Source organism: Schistocerca nitens, chromosome 7, assembly GCF_023898315.1.
Source record: "Schistocerca nitens isolate TAMUIC-IGC-003100 chromosome 7, iqSchNite1.1, whole genome shotgun sequence".
In the NCBI taxonomy this organism is placed as follows: Eukaryota; Metazoa; Arthropoda; class Insecta; order Orthoptera; family Acrididae; genus Schistocerca; species Schistocerca nitens.
Window position 1 is genome coordinate 343,737,765 of NC_064620.1, and position 22,897 is coordinate 343,760,661.

The following is a 22,897-nucleotide window of genomic DNA, read 5'->3' on the forward strand; positions in this document are numbered from 1 at the left end:
CAGCCTTGTCTTACACCCTTCTTAATATGAGAACTTTGTTCTTGATCGTCCACTCTTATTATTCCCTCTTGGTTGTTGTACATATTGTATATGACTCGTCTCTCCCTATAGCTTACCCATACTTTTTTCAGAATCTCGAACAGCTTGCACCATTTTATATTGTTGAATGCTTTTTCCAGGTCGACAAATCCTATGAAAGTGTCTTGATTTTTCTTTAGCCTTGCTTCCATTATTATCCGTAATGTCAGAATTGCCTCTCTAGTCCCTTTACTTTTCCTAAAGCCAAACTGATCGTCACCTAGCACATTCTCAATTTTCTTTTCCATTCTTCTGTATATTATTCCTGTAAGCAGCTTCGATGCATGAGCTGTTAAGCTGATTGTGCGATAATTCTCGCACTTGTCAGCTCTTGCCGTCTTCAGAATTGTGTGGATGATGCTTTTCCGAAAGTCAGATGGTATGTCGCCAGACTCATATATTATACACACCAACATGAATAGACGTTTTGTTGCCACTTCCCCCAATGATTTTAGAAATTCTGATGGAATGTTATCTATCCCTTCTGCCTTATTTGACCGTAAGTCCTCCAAAGCTCTTTTAAATTCCGATTCTAATACTGGATCCCCTATCTCTTCTAAATCGACTCCTGTTTCTTCTTCTATCACATCAGACAAATCTTCACCCTCGTAGAGGCTTTCAATGTATTCTTTCCACGTATCTGCTCTCTCCTCTGCATTTAACAGTGGAATTCCTGTTGCACTCTTAATGTTACCACCGTTGCTTTTAATGTCACCAAAGGTTGTTTTGACTTTCCTGTATGCTGAGTCTGTCCTTCCGACAATCATATCTTTTTCGATGTCTTCACATTTTTCCTGCAGCCATTTCGTCTTAGCTTCCCTGCACTTCCTATTTATTTCATTCCTCAGCGACTTGTATTTCTGTATTCCTGATTTTCCCAGAACATGTTTGTACTTCGTCCTTTCATCAATCAACTGAAGTATTTCTTCTGTTACCCATGGTTTCTTTGCAGCTACCTTATTTGTACCTATGTTTTCCTTCCCAACTTCTGTGATGGCCCTTTTTAGAGATGTCCATTCCTCTTCAACTGTACTGCCTACTGCGCTATTCCTTATTGCTGTATCTATAGCGTTAGAGAACTTCAAATGTATCTCGTCATTCCTTAGTACTTCCGTATCCCACTTCTTTGCGTATTGATTCTTCCTGACTAATGTCTTCAACTTCAGCCTACTCTTCATCACTACTATATTGTGATCTGAGTCTGTATCTGCTCCTGGGTACACCTTACAATCCAGTATCTGATTTCGGAATCTCTGTCTGACCATGATGTAATCTAATTGAAATCTTCCCATATCTCCCGGCCTTTTCCAAGTATACCTCCTCCTCTTGTGATTCTTGAACAGGGTATTCGTTATTACTAGCTGAAACTTGTTACAGAACTCAATTAGTCTTTCTCCTCTTTCATTCCTTGTCCCAAGCCCATATTCTCCTGTTTTTCTTCTACTCCTTTCCCTACAACTGCATTCCAGTCGCCCATGACTACTAGATTTTCGTCCCCCTTTACATACTGCATTACCCTTTCAATATCCTCATACACTTTCTCTATCTGTTCATCTTCAGCTTGCGACGTCGGCATGTATACCTGAACTATTGTTGTCAGTGTTGGTCTGCTGTCGATTCTGATTAGAACAACCCGGTCACTGAACTGTTCTCAGTAACACACCCTCTGCCCTACCTTCCTATTCATAACGAATCCTACACCTGTTATACCATTTTCTGCTGCTGTTGATATTACCCGATACTCATCTGACCAGAAATCCTTGTCTTCCTTCCACTTCACTTCACTGACCCCTACTATATCTAGATTGAGCCTTTGCATTTCCCTTTTCAGATTTCCTAGTTTCCCTACCACGTTCAAGCTTCTGACATTCCACGCCCCGACTCATAGAACGTTATCCTTTCGTTGATTATTCAATCTTTTTCTCATGGTAACCTCCCCCTTGGCAGTCCCCTCCCGGAGATCCGAATGGGGGACTATTATGGAATCTTTTGCCAATGGAGAGATAATCATGATACTTCTTCAATTACGGGCCACATGTCCAGTGGATACACATTACGTGTCTTTAATGCAGTGGTTTCCATTGCCTTCTGCATCCTCATGTCTTTGATCATTGCTGATTCGTCCGCATTTAGGGGCAATTTGCCACCCCTAGGACAAGAGAGTGCCCTGAACCTCTATCCGCTCCTCCGCCCTCTTTGACAAGGGGAATGACCCTTCTTATGTCGGAAGTCTTCGGCCGCCAATGCTGATTATTTATCAAAATTTAGGCAGTGGCGGGGATCGAACCCGGGACCGAAGACGTATTGATTATGAATCAAAGACGCTACCCCTAGACCAGTAGTCTAGCAATCAAAAATAGAGCATAATGTTTCTGGTTCCTTAAACAATGTTGCAAATTGATTCAGTGGTCAAACTCCTGTCATTACCAACAGCCATGAGTTATGAGCCTCACAGCTGCCCCCAACTGCTGGGCCTCTGTCCCCTTTGTCCTCCAACCCTCCCCCTCCCCCCCATCATCACATGTCTCTCTCTCTGTCTGTCTGTCTGTCTCTCTCTCTCTCTCTCTCTCTCTCTCTCTCTCTCTCTCTCTTTCTCTCCCTCCCCTCTACCCCCACCCTTTGTCAGCACTAGTACTTATCCCTTTTCCTGCTTCCCCTCCTGCAGAATTAAAGTCTTGCAACACAAGTCATTCTCCCAATCATGCAGCCACAAAGGGGCCACCATTACTTGTTGTGACTCACACACTTAACACCATTCCCTGCCACACCATCCACTTTGACATACATCATAACTGGATTCTTGTTTACATACTTTGTGTGCTTCTGTCACACCAAACTGCATTTTGGCCATGATCCTATTTGTATTTTGTGAACTGATTAATGATTCAATACATTCTTTCCCTTCCTGTATGTGAAGTTTTTTGTGTTGTGGAAACTCACATTTTATTTACCCTCTCTAGTGTGTTGCCTCTGTGTTTCTCCATGCCTATAACTTTATATTTGGTACTTTCCTGATGTATCAGACAGGTTTTATAATAGGCACAATATCAATTGAAGCCTCCAATGACATATGAAGGTGACCCATAATTCAATAATTGTGTATCGTAAGAACATCTGACAAGATAATTTTTTTTAACCATGCTACCCAGAAACGAAAAATAAGGTTGAAGTTGATCCTCATTTCCTACTGATAATCCAACAAGGCTGTTTCATGTTTTGCTTGTCAGTTTTTTTTCTCTCCATAGGGGACAGATTATTAATAATTACTGTAATAGATTTGTATAATATTGTATGCTGAGTTTCCTTTCGGGGAAAATATTAGGCCAGTGTGTTACTCTAAACACTAAATTTTGCATGGTTATCTGCTGGCACTGACCAATCAAAACAGTATTTTGAACACATCTTTCCCTAAGATAATATTATTGTATTTACTTTTATTTATATTTTGTGTGAATATGGTGATCCTAAGGAATATTGATTTGTCATTTTCCCACATATTGTTATTTCATCCTTCTCTAAGTATTGACTCCTTCTTACATGGTGTACAGTTTTTCCAGCTGAAATGACTATGTTACTTTGATCTAGGTGTAATAATTCATTCTGTCTCTCTTACTGTGGATTACTACATATTTCAATTTGCCTTGTTTTGAAGGACCATTACTCTATGAGGTAATTTAAGATGTCTTAAAGTAAGCAGGTAGAATTTTAATATTAAAAATTCATGGGTTTTGTTTTGTAGCCTTGATGCCTCTTAATTTTATCCATAATTACAATATTGTGTTAGTCTAGCATCTCTTGAGGTGGTCCAGTGTAATGGAATCAACCCAGAGGCTAAATATTTCAATGATTGCTTACTGAATAGTATTTTACATTTTTGAAAAGTTTCATTGACGTTAGTCACATTTGGACACTGAAATCATTCAATGGTAACAGATGAAAATTTGTGCCAGATGAGTACTTGACCCCAGCTTTCCCATTTAATGCAAGTGGTTGCCTTAACCACTTCATCCATCTGAGCATGTTTCCCTTTTGGCCCAAATTCCCAGCCTGTTACACTCTACTGGAATAGCACCGCTACCCACGAACCCCTTACTCACAGATTCCTAACTCCTCGGGTATGGTGTGCATTGCACTGAAAGGAAGGGTTGTTGGTTGTCATCATCTTATTGATGTATATATTGTGTCAGTTCTTACAGAACATTTGAAACAGTAGACACCTTGTTCGATCCCGTGTGCATAGATATACAATTTGCAGTGTATTTGACTTGTCTGTCACTGAGCACTGTAATCTAGAAGTCCAATATTTTTCAAAATCAGCTCAGCCATGTTGGGATGAAAATCAGTGAACCTGTGCTTAGGATATGATGTATTAAACTTGAACTGAGAGTTTCTATGTCTATCACACAAACACATATCTTTTTATATCCATCAGCACATCTTCTCATCAGTGGATATGATGCCAAATGTTGCTCATGGGCATCAATACCACTCATTCCTTTATTGCAATCAGTGATGCACTTTGGTTTTAGCTTGCATTCTTTCTCTGTACATCACAGCCTGGTCTGTCATGAATGGTTGACAGGATATGCACTCCCCCTCCCCATCAGCCCATTTGACTGCTAAAATTTTATTTGCTGATACAAAAGTAAGTACACCTTTTTTAGCACTGCCTTCTTGAATTTGATAAGAATATTATTCCTGTCTGGCTTTACATTTCCAACAGCTTAGATGTTCCACTTTGACAGTTTTAGAAACAATGTAAAAGTATAACATTTATCCTTGTATATAGTTTTCCATTTAACTAGCAAAGTTTCAGGCAAGTCTAAAACCAGTTTCTCACTTATAGGAATTTTCACAGAATTTTTCCTCTCAAGACCTCAATAAATTTTGAAATTATAACAATAACCATTGCTGATGAATATAGTTTATATATTTTCAAACCAAATCTTGCTCTCTTTGAAGAATAGTATTGCACATACAACAGTCTATCCATAAACTTCATCACACTTTAATCAATACAAATGTTTTTTCCAGGTTTATATATTCTCCAAATCTGTTAATAAGATGAGTGAAAAATTGTCTAACATTCCTTAATTAATCATGCTGGGTATCTCAAGAAGCAGTTACAACATACAGATACTTTAAAATGGCTTTGAATCTTCTAAGAGGGACAATTTTATCAAAATTAGGAGTCCAAATTTTTTTCCTCTTCAAGGAATAATCTTGAAAAGAATGTTTTCTTTTTAAGTTGATATACAAGTACAGAAAGTGCAAAGTGAGCCTTCAACTAATCTGCTGTCACAGGAAACCAGTGTTCTTCACAACCATTCTTTTCTGCTTTGTTATTGCCAATATCTCTGAGTGTTCTGAAGCTGCAAAATAAATTAGTTTCCTGGGCTACAGACTCACAAAAATGTGCTATCAAAAATTGGTCAGCTACTTGCTACTTGGTTTTGGCCTAAAGTGTGTGTGTGTGGTTTGAGGTATTCAGGCGCTAAACAGCGTGGTCATCAGCACCCAAATGCATAGAAACAGTAACACATGTAGTGAAGGGAAACCAGACCACTCTATTGTCATCCTCCCAGAGGATAAAGGCTCCACAACTGTGGTACTTGACCGTGTGGAGTCTGTGGCAGAAGGACTGTGTCAACTCTCTGACACCTCAACCTACAAAGCTGTTACCCAGGATCCCATTCCCTCCATCTGGACTGAGCTGCAGAAAATCCTAAAAATCCAAGGTCCCTCACAAGGCCTCACAACAGCTTCCATAGATCTACTCACTCCACCTGAGTCACGTACCCCTACCTTCTACCTATTACCCAAAATCCACAGAGAGAACCATCCTGGCTGTCCGATTGTGGCAGGCTTCAAAGCCCCAACAGAACGTATCTCAGCTCTGGTAGACCAACTCCTCCAACCTATCACCTGCAGACTCCCATCCTACATAAAAGACACAAACAACTTCCTAGAATGCCTGAAATCCATTCCCACTCCCCTCCCACCTGAAAGCTTTCTTGTTGCCATAGATGCTACATCCCTTTACACAAACATCCCACATACCCATGGTCTCTCTGCCCTTGAACACTATCTCTCCCAGCGCCCACCCAAAGATCTACCAAAAACCTCTTTCCTTATCACACTTACCAACTTCATCCTCACCCATAATTACTTCACTTTTGAAGGCCAGACCTACAAACAAATCAGGGGAACGGCCATGGGAACCAGAATGGCTCCATCGTATGCCAACCTCCTCATGGGCCGCATGGAGGAGGCTTTCCTGAAGACCCAACAGCTTCTTCCCCTGGCCTGCTATAGGTTTATAGATGACATCTTTGTGGTATGAACTCATGGTGAAGAAACACTCCTTAATTTCCTCCATAACCTCAACTCCTTTTCGAATCTGAATTTCACCTGGTCCTTCTCCAAAACCCAAGCCACCTTCCTGCATGTTGACCTTCATCTTGTTGAAGCTCACATCCACACCTCTGTCCACATCAAACCCACAAACAAACAACAGTACCTTCACTTTGATAGCTGCCATCCATTCCACATCAAACGCTCCCTTCCCTACAGCCTAGGTATTCGTGACAAACGTATCTGCTCCAGTGATGAATCCCTCAACAATTACACCAATAACCTGACCAGTGCTTTTCTCTCCCACAACTATCCTGCAGATCTTGTTCACAAACAGATCTCCTGAGCAATACATTCCTCCCCATCCAACAACGATGTTCCTACCCCCAGACCACACAGAAGCATCCCACTTGTCACCCAATATTTTCCTGGCCACAAATACATCAAGAAATTACTCCACCAGGGATATGACTTTCTCAAATCAAGCCCTGAAATAAGATCATCCCTTGACAATATTCTCCCCACACCACCCAGAGTTGCCTTTTATCGCCCCCCTAACCTCCGTAACATCCTTGTCAAATCCTACAATACTCCCAGACCACCTTCTCTACCCAGCGGTTCCTACCCCTGTAAACAACCCCGCTGCAAAACCTGCCCCATGCATCCCCCCACAACCACCTACTACAGTCCCGCTACTGGTAAAACATACACAATTCAAGTCAGGACCACGTGTGAAACAACAATGTCATTTATCAGCTGACATGCCTGCACTGCACAGCCTTTTACATCAGTATGATGACAACTAAACTGGCTGAGCCCATGAACAGGCATAAACAAACTGTCCACCTAGGAGATGTCCAATACCCAGTAGCAGAGCATGCCGTCCAGCATGATTCTAGGGACCTAGGAACCTGCTACAGCGTACGTGCCATTTGGCTTCTCCCACCCAACACTAGTCCCTCAGAACTGTGGAGATGGGAACTTGCGCTCGACACATCCTTTCATCCCACCATCCCCCTGGACTGAACCTACGTTAACCAACCTCACTCCCATTTACTCTTCAGTCTTCTCCTTTTTCCCTCTCCTCTTTAGCCATTCATGCATCTTTTCATCCTACGTAGTTGTGTTTATCTTTATACTATATACCTCTTTACTTCTGTATGCATCCTCTTTGGTTTGAAGCTGGCACAGTACTTAACAGTAGAATATCTTTGGCTTCCCTCTGACAACCATGCCTCCATCCTTGCTCCCCTCCCTGTTTACCTTTCGCTGATGCTTCATAACCTGGGTTGTGAGTAACTGAATCCACTTTCCCTTCTTCCCTCTTTTCCCCCTCTCTCCTCCCTGATGAAGGAACAAAGTTCTGAAAGCTAGGAATGTAAATTTTCTATTCTGTTTTGTGAATCTATCAGCTGTACTGAGCTGAGGTAAGTACTGGCCAGCCCCTCTATCTCTTTGTTAGTATTTACACCAACCATTTTCTCCACTAACTCTCCACAGTTCATGTCCCTTTACCACTAAGTGCCCTGCTCATGACTGTCAATGCCACCTACCTCCATATTAGCGTCCCCAACATTCATGACCTTGCTGCTATTAGACACCATCTTTCCTAATGCCTGACTGGCTCTAAGCCTACAACTTCCTTCCTGGTCACCAGGCCAACTACAACCACACCCACAACTGCTTAACCCTCGAAAGCATCACCTACAAACAAATCCTACTTACAGCAATGAGCACCCACATGGTACCATCCTATGCTGTCCTATTCATAGGCTATCTAGAGGAATTCTGTTCAAACACACACATTCACAAAAGCACAACTCACACATACATGACCACTATCCTTGGCCATTGCAACTGGACTGCATCTGCACCTCATGGGATAAGCAATGTGGTTTGGGTGGTGGGGTAATAAGGTTGCTGGGGCAGTGAGGGGGAAAGACAGTGGTGTACGGGTGTGTGGAGGAAACCTTCCTAACCAACCAGAATCTCTAACCACTACACAGGTTCAGATTCACTAATGACATCTTTGTGCTATGGACTGAGGATGAGGACACCCTATCCACAATCTCAATAGCTTCTTCCCCATTCTCTCCACCTGTTGCTCCTCAACCCAAAAAGCCACCTTCCTCAATGTTGACCTTCATCTCAGTGATGGCTACATCAAGCTCTCTGTTCCTATCAAAGCATTAACCACCAGCACTACTTCTACTTCCACAGCCTTCACTCATTCCACACCAAGGAGTCCCTTTCACACAGCCTAGCCACTCATGGTCATCTCATCTGTAGTGATGGTCTCTAAATATACCAGAAGTCTCACTGAGGATTCCACAGACAGAAATAACTATCCCAACCTTGTACAGAAGGAGATACCTCATGCCTTGTCTCTCCAACCACAAAGGAGCACTCCTATTGTGGCTCATATCACCCAGGACTGGAGCAACTCAATCATATTCTCCACTAGAGTTTTGACTACTTCTTACCATGCCTTGAAGTGAGGAGTATCCTACTCACTATCCTTCCCACAGTGGTATTCCACTAGCCACTGGTCCTACACAGTATCCTTGTCCATTCCTGCTCCAGCCCTGCTGCCAACCCCTTGCCTCATGGTTCATATTCCTGTAACAGACTTACACACAAGACCTGTCCCATATGTCCTCCTACCGACAGCCAAAGGCATCTCCCTCTTCATCAAATGCAGCACTACCTGAGAAAGCAGCCATGCAATCTACATACTAAGATGTAAACAATGTGCTGCTTTCTACATGGCCATGACAACCAACAAGTTGTGTGTTACATGACTGGCCATTAATAGACTGTGACCAAGAGACTGCTGTACCACCCACTTGGTGTGCATGCTGCCCAACTTGATGTCCTTCACTTCAATGACTGCTTCACAGCCTGTATCATCTGGATCCTTTCAATGAACACCAGTTTTTCTGAACTGTACAAGTCCCACAAGCAGCAGTGCACCTCCACACACCCCTACACCACTGTCTTTCCTCCTCACTGCCCCAGCAACCTTATTACCCCACCACCCAAACCACATTGCTTATCCCATGAGGTGCAGTTGCAGTCCAGTTGCAATGGCCAAGGATAGTGGTCATGTGTGTGTGAGTTGTGCTTTTGTGAATGTGTGTTCATTTTGTACTTAGGAAGAAAGCCTTTGGCTGAAAGCTAAAATGCATACCAGTCTTTTGTTTGTACCTGTCTGCAGCTCATTATCTGCTCTATATTGTGAGTAGCTTTCTAGCCTTTTCATAATATTTTTGTTATTTCATCTTGGACTTTCTACTGCTACATTTTAGGTTCTTTCACAAGGGCTCTATCAGTCAGCATCTTATTTACACACAGATAATTTAATCACAAAAACAGTTTGCATAATACTGTTTTGAAGGTAACAAATCCAGTTTATAGTTTTTTGCAAAGCCAGATCTGCTGAAGAATATCAGCTAGGATAAACTGCAAATACTAGTGAGCCTCCCAATAATGTTATTTAGTCATGACTTTGAAAATGTATTTACTGGATATAGCATTCTCAGTTTTGGAGTAAACAAAGCTGTTGTCACAGTTTATGAGAGAAATATAAAAAGAATAAAAGCTCTGAAGAGACTATGTGTAAAGATCGTCTAGAATAAATGAAAATGTCTTGTGGATTTTGACATTTAGTAAATAGCAACAGCTGAATTAAAATTAAAAATGCAACCTAAGACGGCAAAAGGTTAGATCTGGACAGTATATAACATATTAATGACTACAATACTGTTGCATTTTCACTCTTTGTCACATTTTAGAAAACTTCATTTTTGTGACAAATGACCTGTTTTATTGAAAAACTGTTAGAGCAACACATTTTTAGCACACACTTGTATTAATATTACAGCATTATGTATACAGTATCATGATTATATTTCACATAGATCAGTTGTACAAAAAAGATTAGCAAAACAAGAGGGAAAAATTTTAACATGTTAGTAAAGATAGTAAGTTTTACTGTGAATTATGTAGAGGTTACAACATTCATCTTTAACAATTCTTGGAATAATGTGTCAAAACGATTACTTTTTTTAACATTTCTCACATAGACCACTTACATTCTCCTCTCTTGTTGGATAGCACATGCATAATATAGCTCGATTTTATGCATAACAACACAACAGCATCATTAATGAAAATGAGACACATACCTGAATGCATGACTGTAAAGTTAAATCCCACACTTTTATAGTTTTATCTTTAGAAAGAGAAAATATTTTTTGACCAGAATCTTGGAGTTCAATACTGACAATTGCTGTTTTGTGGCCAAAAAAGCTGTACTTTGGTTTGGCCTGCACAAATACATTCCACACACGGATGATGCAATCTCGCCCACCAGTAACAATCAAATGAGTTTCTATAAAAAATGTAAATAAAGTTTGTATAGTAGTAAAATATTCTTTTTTTCTTCAAGTTAGAACATATATTCAATTTAGTAACCAATAACAATCTATCAACTCTATCTTCTAAGAGCTCCCTTGGCAACCCTTTTATTTAAATACATTGGATTCATAATATATGAATAACTATTAATTACTGGCAAGTATTTTATAAAGTGTTTTGTGACATAATTAAAATAAAGTAACATGTAATTATGTACCTTCTGAAAAATTAAAGCAAGAAACACCCGCATCCAAATCAAAACTATAGTGTGTCTTTGTTCCCAAAATATCACAGAGGTACAGGGAATTTTTAGGACAGGCAGAACAGGAAACAAAATGTTTTAGACTGGCATAGAATCCCAGTTGCATCACACTGTTGGTATGAATGGAGTAGTGCTCAATAACTCTCATTCCTTCAAGTTCACTCTGAAAGTTTTGAAAAAGAAACATGTTCTAGAGCAACACAAGTACTCAAGACATTTCAGTGATATAACCATCAGTATATTAGTTATCAATTAATATGAATGTTTTAACACATTTAAAAATAGAAGATCAACATTAACCGTAATAACCTAGAACAGATCAAAACATACCAGGTGGTTATAATTAAAGAGCAGTTACTCATAGGGACCCAGTGTGGGCTGTAATTATCATATGGCACTGAAACATGATAGATATACTAATTTGTTAATGCAGAACTCATTTGCACTGCAAAAAAATTAGTTCCAATTTTGACCAACAGGTGCAAATCTGATGTTCCACACAGCATCTCATCAATGTCCCCACTCACATTGAACAAACTGTGTAAGTGGTGATTAATAATAAAATAAACTTTATGCCTTCTTCACTTTTTTGACCTTTCCTGCCCACATCCCATTCCTAATCCATTCTCTATATGTCTTTCTTGCATTCACAGCATTATATTTGCACCTGGTGGCCAAAACTGAAACTAGCTTTTTGCAGCATAAATTGGTTATGCATTAACAAATTAATATTTCTACCAAGTTTTGCTGCCAAGTGATAATTATAGCTCACATTTGACTTCTGTGAGTAGCTGCACTTTAGTTATACCCAATGGGTACATCTACTTATAAAGAAATTATTAATTTGTAGTAAGAATTGTCAATCAGTATTACAATACAGAGCTTCAAAAGCAAATAAGAATTCTGCTATCCACTCAGTGATATGCAAAGGACAGAGGTGCAAACTGTTCAAAATGTTAGATTGTGGAACCACAGAGGCCTTACCTTGGCAGTCCTTCCTGTGACCAATGAAAGATATGAACTGGAGAAGGTAAATACACAAAGAAAACCTGCAGAACAACATATCAAGAGACACACAATGGCAAAGGCTGAGAGAAAAGGGAACAACAAAATACCAGCAACAAAGAAAACCTAAAAATTGGACTTTATTTCACCATACAGCCTCCCACCAGCTTCCCTCCATGAAATAACCTAAAACCTACAAATTCAAGATAAACATATACATATATGTGTATGAGAGTAACATGGATTCATTCACATGTCATCTACTCAAAGCAGAAGTAGATACAGGTAATGATGTATCTCGTCAAGTGTGTAAATCATGAAGTGGTGAATTTGAAGTAGGCAGAACATTGCGAGAAGTAGTGCTTAATGTTTGCAAGACCATAGTTATTGGGGATGTTAGCATACAGAGAGTCTCAAAAAGAATGTATGTATTTTGAATACATGTATTTTTTAACTGTGATGTATAAGAATAACACTTGGGACACATATTTATGAATCTCTCAAGTTTAGATTACAGATGTTTATTATGACGAAAAAGGGATATGGACAGTATCACATCAATACTCAAATCCCTATCATAATCAGGTAAGCATGCCTATCGTTGCCTATGTTATGTGTGAAATTATTATTAAAAATTCTTATAATTATGTAGGGTGAACTCATCCAACTGCTTTTTATCTGCTGCTGCCACAAGACTGTCTTCCTTCATGTCCACAGTTACTTGGTTTTTACACCAAGAGTGACCAACACAAACATTATGTTTCAGAACCTTCATTCTATATCACGTCATAATTATTATATTACTTTGACAAAACTAAAAAATACTGGCATGCTTACAACACTGATGTACATCTTACTTAAGCAATTGCATGCTTCTTGCACAACATCACAACATCTCATAAAACACTGCCACCCAATGCCAACATGGCTGCCGCTTTATATATATATATATAAAAACAAAGATGATGTGACTTACCAAACGAAAGCGCTGGCACGTCGATAAACACACAAACATACACACAAAATTCAAGCTTTTGCAACAAACTGTTGCCTCATCAGGAAAGAGGGAAGGAGAGGGAAAGACGAAAGGATGTGGGTTTTAAGGGAGAGGGTAAGGAGTCATTCCAATCCCAGGAGCGGAAAGACTTACCTTAGGGGGAAAAAAGGACGGGTATACACTCGCACACACACACATATCCATCCACACATGTACAAACACAAGCAGACATATTTAAAGACCATATATATATATATATATATATATATATATATATATATATATATATATATATATATATATATATATATACAAGGGCTGTTCAGAAAGTAACTTCCAGTTGATTTAAAAAAATACACCAAGTTAAATAAAAATATTTTAATATATACATCTTACAACTACATCTTTGCACTATTTTTCTACATAGTCTCCATAGCGATTGAGGCACTTATTGTATCTCTTCACAAGCTTTGAAATTCCTTCTGCATAAAAATCACCCGCTTGTGCCTGGAGCCAGCCTGTGACCGCATCTTTCAGCTCTTCGTCGTCATCAAACCGCTGTGACCCGAGCCATTTCTTTAAATGCATGAAGAGGTGATAATCACTTGGCGCCAGGTCTGGGCTGTAAGGTGGATGGTTGATAACGTCCCACTTGAAGGACTCAAGAAGGGCCGTTGTTCTGCGAGCAGAGTGAGGACGGGCGTTATCGTGCAAAAAAAACGATACCGGAAGTCAGCATACCACGGCGTTTGTTCTGTATAGCCCGTCGTAACTTTTTTATTGTTTCACAGTACACGTCTTGATTAATGGTCGTACCACGTTCCATGAATTCAATTGATTCGTCAGTCACCAATGATGGTCTACCACTCCTCTCTTCATCATGTACGTTTTCTCGTCCACTTTTAAATAAACGTACCCATTCAGGGACAACTCCTTCACTCATAACTCTTTGGTCCGTACACAGCACAAAGCTCACGATGAATAGCTGCTGCAGAATATCCTTTGGCTGTAAAAAACCTTATGACAGCACGCACTTCACATTTGGCGCGATTTTCTATTGCAGCACACATTTCAAACTGCCACAAAAACTAAACTAGCGCAGGTACGACGTTCACTCGACCACGGCTTGATGCTGGCTGACCTGTTGAGTGTGTGAATGCACAGATGGCGTCGCTACTCCCCCCACAACCCGCACTGTGACCAATCGGAGGTTACTTTCTGAACCGCCCTCGTATATGTGTGTCTTTCCGCTCCCGGGATTGGAATGACTCCTTACCCTCTCCCTTAAAACCCACATCCTTTTGTCTTTCCCTCTCCTTCCCCTCTTTCCTGATGAGGGAACAGTTTGTTGTGAAAGCTTGAATTTTGTGTGTGTGTTTGTGTTTGTTTGTGTGTCTATCGACCTGCCAGTGCTTTCGTTCGGTAAGTCACATCATCTTTGTTTTTAGATATATTTTTCCCACGTGGAATTATAATAGACGGAAACATTCCACGTGGGAAAAATATATCTAAAAACACAGATGATGTGACTTACCGAACGAAAGTGCTGGCAGGTCGATAGACACACAAACAAACACAAACATACACACGAAATTCAAGCTTTCACAACAAACTGTTGCCTCATCAGGAAAGAGGGAAGGAGAGAGAAAGACGAAAGGATGTGGGTTTTAAGGGAGAGGGTAAGGAGTCATTCCAATTCCGGGAGCGGAAAGACTTACCTTAGAGGGAGAAAAGGACAGGTATACACTCGCACACACACACATATCCATCCGCACATACACAGACACAAGCAGACATTTGTAAAGGCCAGTGATGTGGGAAAAACGGAAATGGAAAAAAAGCGAAAGTTATTGGAACTAGCAGAAATGGCTGTTTAATAGTTGAAAGGAACGGTTTGTGAACTGGAAATGGTGGATTTTGTAGCAGCAGTATTGTTGAAAGCGGAAAAAATTTTTTGGTTATGGTTTGGAAGTGGGTTACGTATTATTGAGTATATATAGGAAGGATAAAATTGTATTGTAGATTCGGTAAAGAGCAGAAGGTGAATACAAAGTGAAACTACTTGCAAAAACAGAAAGAGAAAATAAGATGACAGGAAAGATTTCGAGATGCAACAGTGACAATATCAAATGTAATTGTTGGGTTCATACTAATGATATGAATATAATAGATGGAAACATTCCACGTGGGAAAAATATATCTAAAAACACAGATGATGTGGCTTACCGAACGAAAGTGCTGGCAGGTCGATAGACACACAAACAAACACAAACATACACACGAAATTCAAGCTTTCGCAACAAACTGTTGCCTCATCAGGAAAGAGGGAAGGAGAGGGAAAGACGAAAGGATGTGGGTTTTAAGGGAGAGGGTAAGGAGTCATTCCAATCCCGGGAGCGGAAAGACTTACCTTAGGGGGAAAAAAGGACAGGTATACTCTCGCACACACACACATATCCATCCGCACATACACAGACACAAGCAGACATTTGTAAAGGTATACACTCGCACACACACACACATATCCATCCGCACATAGACAGACACAAGCAGACATTTGTAAAGTGTCTGTATATGTGTGGATGGATATGTGTGTGTGTACGAGTGTATACCCGTCCTTGTGTGTCGATAGACACACAAACAAACACAAACATACACACAAAATTCAAGCTTTCGCAACAAACTGTTGCCTCATCAGGAAAGAGGGAAGGAGAGGGAAAGATGAAAGGACCTCCATTACGACAGCTGCCACACATTCCACATCAAACGGTCCCTTCCCTACAGCCTAGGTCTTCGTGGCAAACGAATCTGCTCCAGTCCAGAATCCCTGAAGCATTACACCAACAACCTGGCAACAGCTTTCGCATCCCGCAACTACCCTCCCGACCTGGTACAGAAGCAAATAACCAGAGCCACTTCCTCATCCTCTCAAACCCAGAACCTCCCACAGAAGAACCACAAAAGTGCCCCACTTGTGACAGGATACTTTCCGGGACTGGATCAGATTCTGAATGTGGCTCTCCAGTAGGGATACAACTTCCTAAAATCCTGCCCTGAAATGAGATCCATCCTTCATGAAATCCTCCCCACTCCTCCAAGAGTGTCTTTCCGCCGTCCACCTAACCTTTGTAACCTCTTAGTTCATCCCTATGAAATCCCCAAACCACCTTCCCTACCCTCTGGCTCCTACCCTTGTAACCGCCCCCGGTGTAAAACCTGTCCCATGCACCCTCCCACCACCACCTACTCCAGTCCTGTAACCCGGAAGGTGTACACGATCAAAGGCAGAGCCACGTGTGAAAGCACCCACGTGATCTACCAACTGACCTGCCTACACGTGATGCATTCTATGTGGGAATGACCAGCAACAAACTGTCCATTCGCATGAATGGACACAGGCAGACAGTGTTTGTTGGTAATGAGGATCACCCTGTGGCTAAGCATGCCCTGGTGCACGGCCAGCACATCTTGGCGCAGTGTTACACCATCCGGGTTATCTGGATACTTCCCACTAACACCAACCTATCCAAACTCTGGAGATGGGAACTTGTTCTTCAATATATCCTCTCCTCCCGTTATCCACCAGGCCTCAATCTCCACTAATTTCAAGTTGCCGACGCTCATACCTCACCTGTCATTTAACAACATCTTTGCCTCTGCACTTCTGCCTCGACTGACATCTCTGCCCAAACTCTTTGTCTTTAAATATGTCTTCTTGCGTCTGTATATGTGTGGATGGATATGTGTGTGTGTGCGAGTGTATACCCGTCCTTTTTTCCCCCTAAGGTAAGTCTTTCCGCTCCTGGGATTGGAATGACTCCTTATCCCTCCCTTAAAACCCACATCCTTTTGTCTTTCCGTCTCCTTCCCTCTTTCCTGATGAGGCAACAGTTTGTTGCGAAAGCTTGAATTTTGTGTGTATGTTTGTGTTTGTTTGTGTGTCTATCGACGTGCCAGCGGTTTCATTTGGTAAGTCACATCATCTTTGTTTTTAGATATATTTATCCCACGTGGAATGTTTCCCTCTATTAATTTATATGCCAGCGCTTTCGTTTGGTAAGTCACATCATCTTTGTTTTTAGATATATTTTTCCCACGTGGAATGTTTCCCTCTATTAATTTTTATATATAGTTATAATAGAGGGAAACATTCCACGTAGGAAAAATACATCTAAAAACAAAGATGATGTGACTTACCAAATGAAAGTGCTGGCAGGTCGAAAGACACACAAACAAACACAAACATACACACAAAATTCAAGCTTTCGCAAGAAACTGTTGCCTCATCAGGAAAGAGGGAAAGACGAAAGGATGTGGGTTTTAAGGAGAGGGTAAGGAGTCATTCCAATCCCGGGAGCGGAAAGACTTACCTTAGGGGGAAAAAAGGACGGGTATACACTCGCACACACACACACACACACACACATATCCATCCACACATATACAGACACAAGCAGACATTATATACCTCTGCCCAAACTCCCCGTCCCCGTCCCCAAACATGTCTGCCCGCGTCTGCACATGTGTGGATGGATATGTGTGTGTGTGTGTGCGCGCGCGAGTGTATACCCGTCCTTTCCCCCCCCCCCCCCAAGGCAAGTCCCCCCGCTCCCGGGACTGGAACGACTCCCCACTCTCTCCCCCAAAACCCAATTCTCCCCCCCCCCCCCCCCCCCGACGAGGCAACAGTCCGCCGCGAAAGCCTGAACCCTGCGTGTATGCTTGTGTGTCCGTCGACCTGCCAGCACTTTCATTTGGTAAGTCACATCATCTTTGTTTTTAGATATATTTTTGCTACGTGGAATGTTTCCCTCTATATATATATATATATATATATATATATATATATATATATATATATATGTGTGTGTGTGTGTGCCGGCAGGTCGACAGACACACAAACAAACACAAACATACACACAAAATTCAAGCCCTCGCAACAAACCTCCGCCCCACCAGGAAAGAGGGAAGGAGAGGGAAAGACAAAAGGATGTGGGCTCCAAGGGAGAGGGCAAGGTGTCGTCCCAATCCCGGGAGGGGAAAGACCCACCCTAGGGGGAAAAAAAGGACGGGTATACACTCGCACACACACACATATCCATCCACACATACACAGACACAAGCAGACACATCTAAAGACAAAGAGTTTGGGCAGAGATGTCAGTCGAGGCAGAAGTGCAGAGGCAAAGATGTTGTTGAATGACAGGTGAGGTATGAGTGGCGGCAACTTGAAATTAGTGGAGATTGAGGCCTGGTGGATAACGGGAAGAGAGGATATATTGAAGAGCAAGTTCCCATCTCCGGAGTTCGGATAGGTTGGTGTTAGTGGGAAGTATCCAGATAACCCGGACGGTGTAACACTGCGCCAAGATGTGCTGGCCATGCACCAAGGCATGTTTAGCCACAGGGTGATCCTCATTACCAACAAACACTGTCTGCCTGTGTCCATTCATGCGAATGGACAGTTTGTTGCTGATCATTCCCACATAGAATGCATCACAGTGTAGGCAGGTCAGTTGGTAGATCACGTGGGTCCTTTCACACGTGGCTCTGCCTTTGATCGTGTACACCTTCCGGGTTACAGGACTGGAGTAGGTGGTGGTGGGAGGGTGCATGGGACAGGTTTTACACCGGGGGTGGTTACAAGGGTAGGAGCCAGAGGGTAGGGAAGGTGGTTTGGGGATTTCATAGGGATGAACTAAGAGGTTACGAAGGTTAGGTGGACGGCGGAAAGACACTCTTGGTGGAGTGGGGAGGATTTCATGAAGGATGGATCTCATTTCAGGGCAGGATTTGAGGAAGTCGTATCCCTGCTGGAGAGCCACATTCAGAATCTGATCCAGTCCTGGAAAGTATCCTGTCACAAGTGGGGCACTTTTGTGGTTCTTCTGTGGGAGGTTCTGGGTTTGAGAGGATGAGGAAGTGGCTCTGGTTATTTGCTTCTGTACCAGGTCGGGAGGGTAGTTGCGGGATGCGAAAGCTGTTGTCAGGTTGTTGGTGTAATGCTTCAGGGATTCCGGACTGGAGCAGATTCATTTTCCACGAAGACCTAGGCTGTAGGGAAGGGACCGTTTGATGTGGAATGTGTGGCAGCTGTCGTAATGGAGGTACTGTTGCTTGTTGGTGGGTTTGATGTGGACGGACGTGTGCAGCTGGCCATTGGACAGGTGGAGGTCAACATCAAGGAAAGTGGCATGGGATTTGGAGTAGGACCAGGTGAATCTGATGGAACCAAAGGAGTTGAGGTTGGAGAGGAAATTCTGGAGTTCTTCTTCACTATGAGTCCAGATCATGAAGATATCATCAATAAATCTGTACCAAACTTTGGTTTGGCAGGCCTGGGTAACCAAGAAGACTTCCTCTAAGCGACCCATGAATAGGTTGGCATACTAAGGGGCCATCCTGGTACCCATGGCTGTTCCCTTTAATTGTTGGTATGTCTGGTCTTCAAAAGTGAAGAAGTTGTGGGTCAGGATGAAGCTGGCTAAGGTAATGAGGAAAGAGGTTTTAGGTTTTGGGGGAGAGGGTGGGGAGTCGTTCCAGTCCTGGGAGCGGGGGGACTTGCCTTGGGGGGTGGGGGGGGGGGGGAAAGGACGGGTATACACTCGCGCGCGCACACACACACACATATCCATCCACACATGTGCAGACGCGGGCAGACATGTTTGGGGACGGGGACAGGGAGTTTGGGCAGAGGTATATAATGTCTGCTTGTGTCTGTATATGTGTGGATGGATATGTGTGTGTGTGTGTGTGTGCGAGTGTATACCCGTCCTTGTTTCCCCCTAAGGTAAGTCTTTCCGCTCCCGGGATTGGAATGGCTCCTTACCCTCTCCTTAAAACCCACATCCTTTCGTTTTCCCTCTTTCCTGATGAGGCAACAGTTTCTTGCGAAAGCTTGAATTTTGTGTGTATGTTTGTGTTTGTTTGTGTGTCTGTCGACCTGCCAGCACTTTCATTTGGTAAGTCACATCATCTTTGTTATTTTTATAAAATGCAAAAGATACATGGTTCAGAAAATGTTCCTACCAATGTATTGTTTCCAAGTCTCTCACTGAATGTGGCAAAAAAGGTCTTTTATTTATTATTGACAAAACACCTAAAGAACTGACTATGTTTACACGCCACTTATAACATTTTCCCTAATTACATTTTAACTTTCTAATCAATTTTGATTCTCTGAGTTGGTTTTTCATTTAAATACCACAGACTTTATTTTAGATACTATTTTAACACAAATCCATCTCAGTTTCAAAGAAATGACTTTGACCAATGTACTCGATCATTTGTTCCAGATTTCACCTAATTACGTTAATCCTAAATATTCCTACCAATTACAGGATTTGTATACTTCAATACAATTGTAATTTAGTAAACAGTTTCACTGTAACAATTTTATAAGTATAGGTTTACCTATACCACTAGCTTTTGTTTACATCAGTGATTCCTGTTTATTTCAAATTGGCTCAAAAATACGTGTTTTAAATGGGTTTCAGTGGACTGTTATGTCTCAACAACTCCCCATGTAAGAATACTCATTTTACAATTAATTGGATGGATTAGCAATTTACGTATGATCTGAGATCAGATTTCTGCTTAATCTCCAAAATGAAGTGCACACATACATCATAATGAACTTTAAATATGTTTTCAATTAAATATATAATATTATCATAAATTATTTTGTGTAAGTTTCAACTAGATAAGACAAAATATTGATAAATATCACAAAGAAACAACAAGTTAATTTGCAGGATTGTCCGTAGCTTGTATTTGAGCATAAGTATGAGGTAAATCTATTTCAATCAGAAAAATTATCTAATGGAAGTTAGCTGAACTGGTCTTGTTTCTGAATAATTATATCAGCCATTAGAGCCTCCAGGTTCTCCTAAGTGCAATGGAGACACCGGTGTATATAACTCTTACTCAATACTGTCGATGCATTGTGGAACAAGCATTAGTATCGGATACTACAATACTCAAAATCCATATTAGATTGTTCTTGGAAACATCCTATTGTAGTCAGGTGTACCGAGTTCTTCTTAGTAATGCACAACATAAGATCATAATATACCAAAGTGTTCAGTATTCCCGATGTGTACTGAGGAGCACTGAACTGAAGCTCAATGTGGTTCTCTGCTCATCAGAAGTTCTTCATTGAAAAACCTGAAATGTGGTTCATATTCCACTCTTTATGACCATCATATTTCGTGTAATTGATTGCTTTGATCATATTTAAACATTTCCTGCCTTAAATCTCATTTTGCAATTTTAATTTGTTCTTTGATAACATATCACTAAAAATAAATTCTTATTAACTACATGAAGTGCAGTTGTAACTTTGGATTTCAAATTATATAACTAGTACAAAATTCTCAAGTGCTATTGCACTAGTCTCTGCACTTAACACTAACGTTCACATACATTACTGAATAATCACACTTCCACACATTGCCATCCGGGGCTGACTAAAAAACAATTTTCCATTGAGTCCACTTGGACTACTCATACAAATATTGATTAAATCACAGTACACAGACTGTTTCAAGATCTTTGGTTCATCAAATACATTTTTATAATATGGTACTACACTTTATAATACAAGAAATTTCTTGAAATTTGGTCCTTCACCACTTTGGGTTGCAACATACAACAAAATTAAACATAAGTGAGTAATGTTTCAATTATATCAAAGATTGTCTGTACATGTTATTTCTTTGAAAATATGGTTATACATCTATAATAAATGTTTAAATCATCCTTATCAAAAACCACCAGTACATCAAGTCAAAAACTGTATACTTGCTCTCAAATTAGCAAAAGTGTATCATCAATTACAGGTATATCAAAGATAATCTATACATGTGACATCTTTGAAACTCAGTATATTCAATAATGCAGAAATGCTTGCTTGTTTCCTGGATCCTCCTATACAATAGGTTTTAGTCATAAAGATAAGAACTGACATGGCAAATGAGAAGGGTCTCAGCAATAGAGACGTACACATGTGGACACAGGGAAGGACAGCTTGGTACCCTGGTGAGAAGTAAGAAATGAAATTGAATATTGGGAGTGTTGGAGCTGAAGAAGAAAAGATGACAGACCCCTAAGACAGAAACCCCCCAACCCCCCTACCCAGGACCCTCACTGTTCAAGTACTTCACTGTGGCACAGGAGGGAGAAGTGTGTTCGACATTCCCTACAGAGTGGATTTGCCACAGCTTCACTTTACCAGTCCCTGAAAATTAACCCCAACACTCCCTATTAACTGACTGGTGAAGGGTAAACAATAGCATTCTGCTAGAAAGAGTAATTTAAATATTTATCTTTGTATTGATTAATACAAGTATCAAATGCTAGATATAACCAGCTAACTTACAAGCAGTTCCTCTGATATCTGGTTCAGATCAAACATGATAAATACATAAACATGAAAATATAGAAATAAGGTACACAAATATCATATTAAATCACTATAAGTTTCAGATCAATAAATAAACAAAGTGAATGCCTCTTTGGGCTAATCATTGAAGTGCAAAAAATGCTCTCATTTTGAGAAGAAGTTTCTCATGCATAATTAGGTAAGATAAATGTATTCAAAATTATTTTAAATGAATACTGTGTTTACCACAAGAAACAACATCTGATGAATATCACTTTGTCAGAATTAGTAGTAAGTGACACTGAAAGTTCATAAACTTTTGTATAATTGCGGGACACCTTAAAGTCGGGTGTGAAAAGCAACAAAGAAAAATTATATAACAACCTTGTTTTTTGGTGGG

At 40.9% G+C, this 22,897-nt stretch overlaps 1 protein-coding gene across 1 annotated transcript in view; it reads right to left on the reverse strand.

The window, feature by feature from the left end:
* Positions 1 to 22,897, reverse strand: part of LOC126195609 (WD repeat-containing protein on Y chromosome-like) — a 455,713-nt gene that overhangs the window by 322,298 nt on the left and 110,518 nt on the right. The window contains exon 6 of the mRNA XM_049934234.1: positions 10,620 to 10,825. Within this exon, the coding sequence (XP_049790191.1) occupies positions 10,620 to 10,825 (206 nt within the window). The remainder of the gene's footprint in view (positions 1 to 10,619; positions 10,826 to 22,897) is intronic.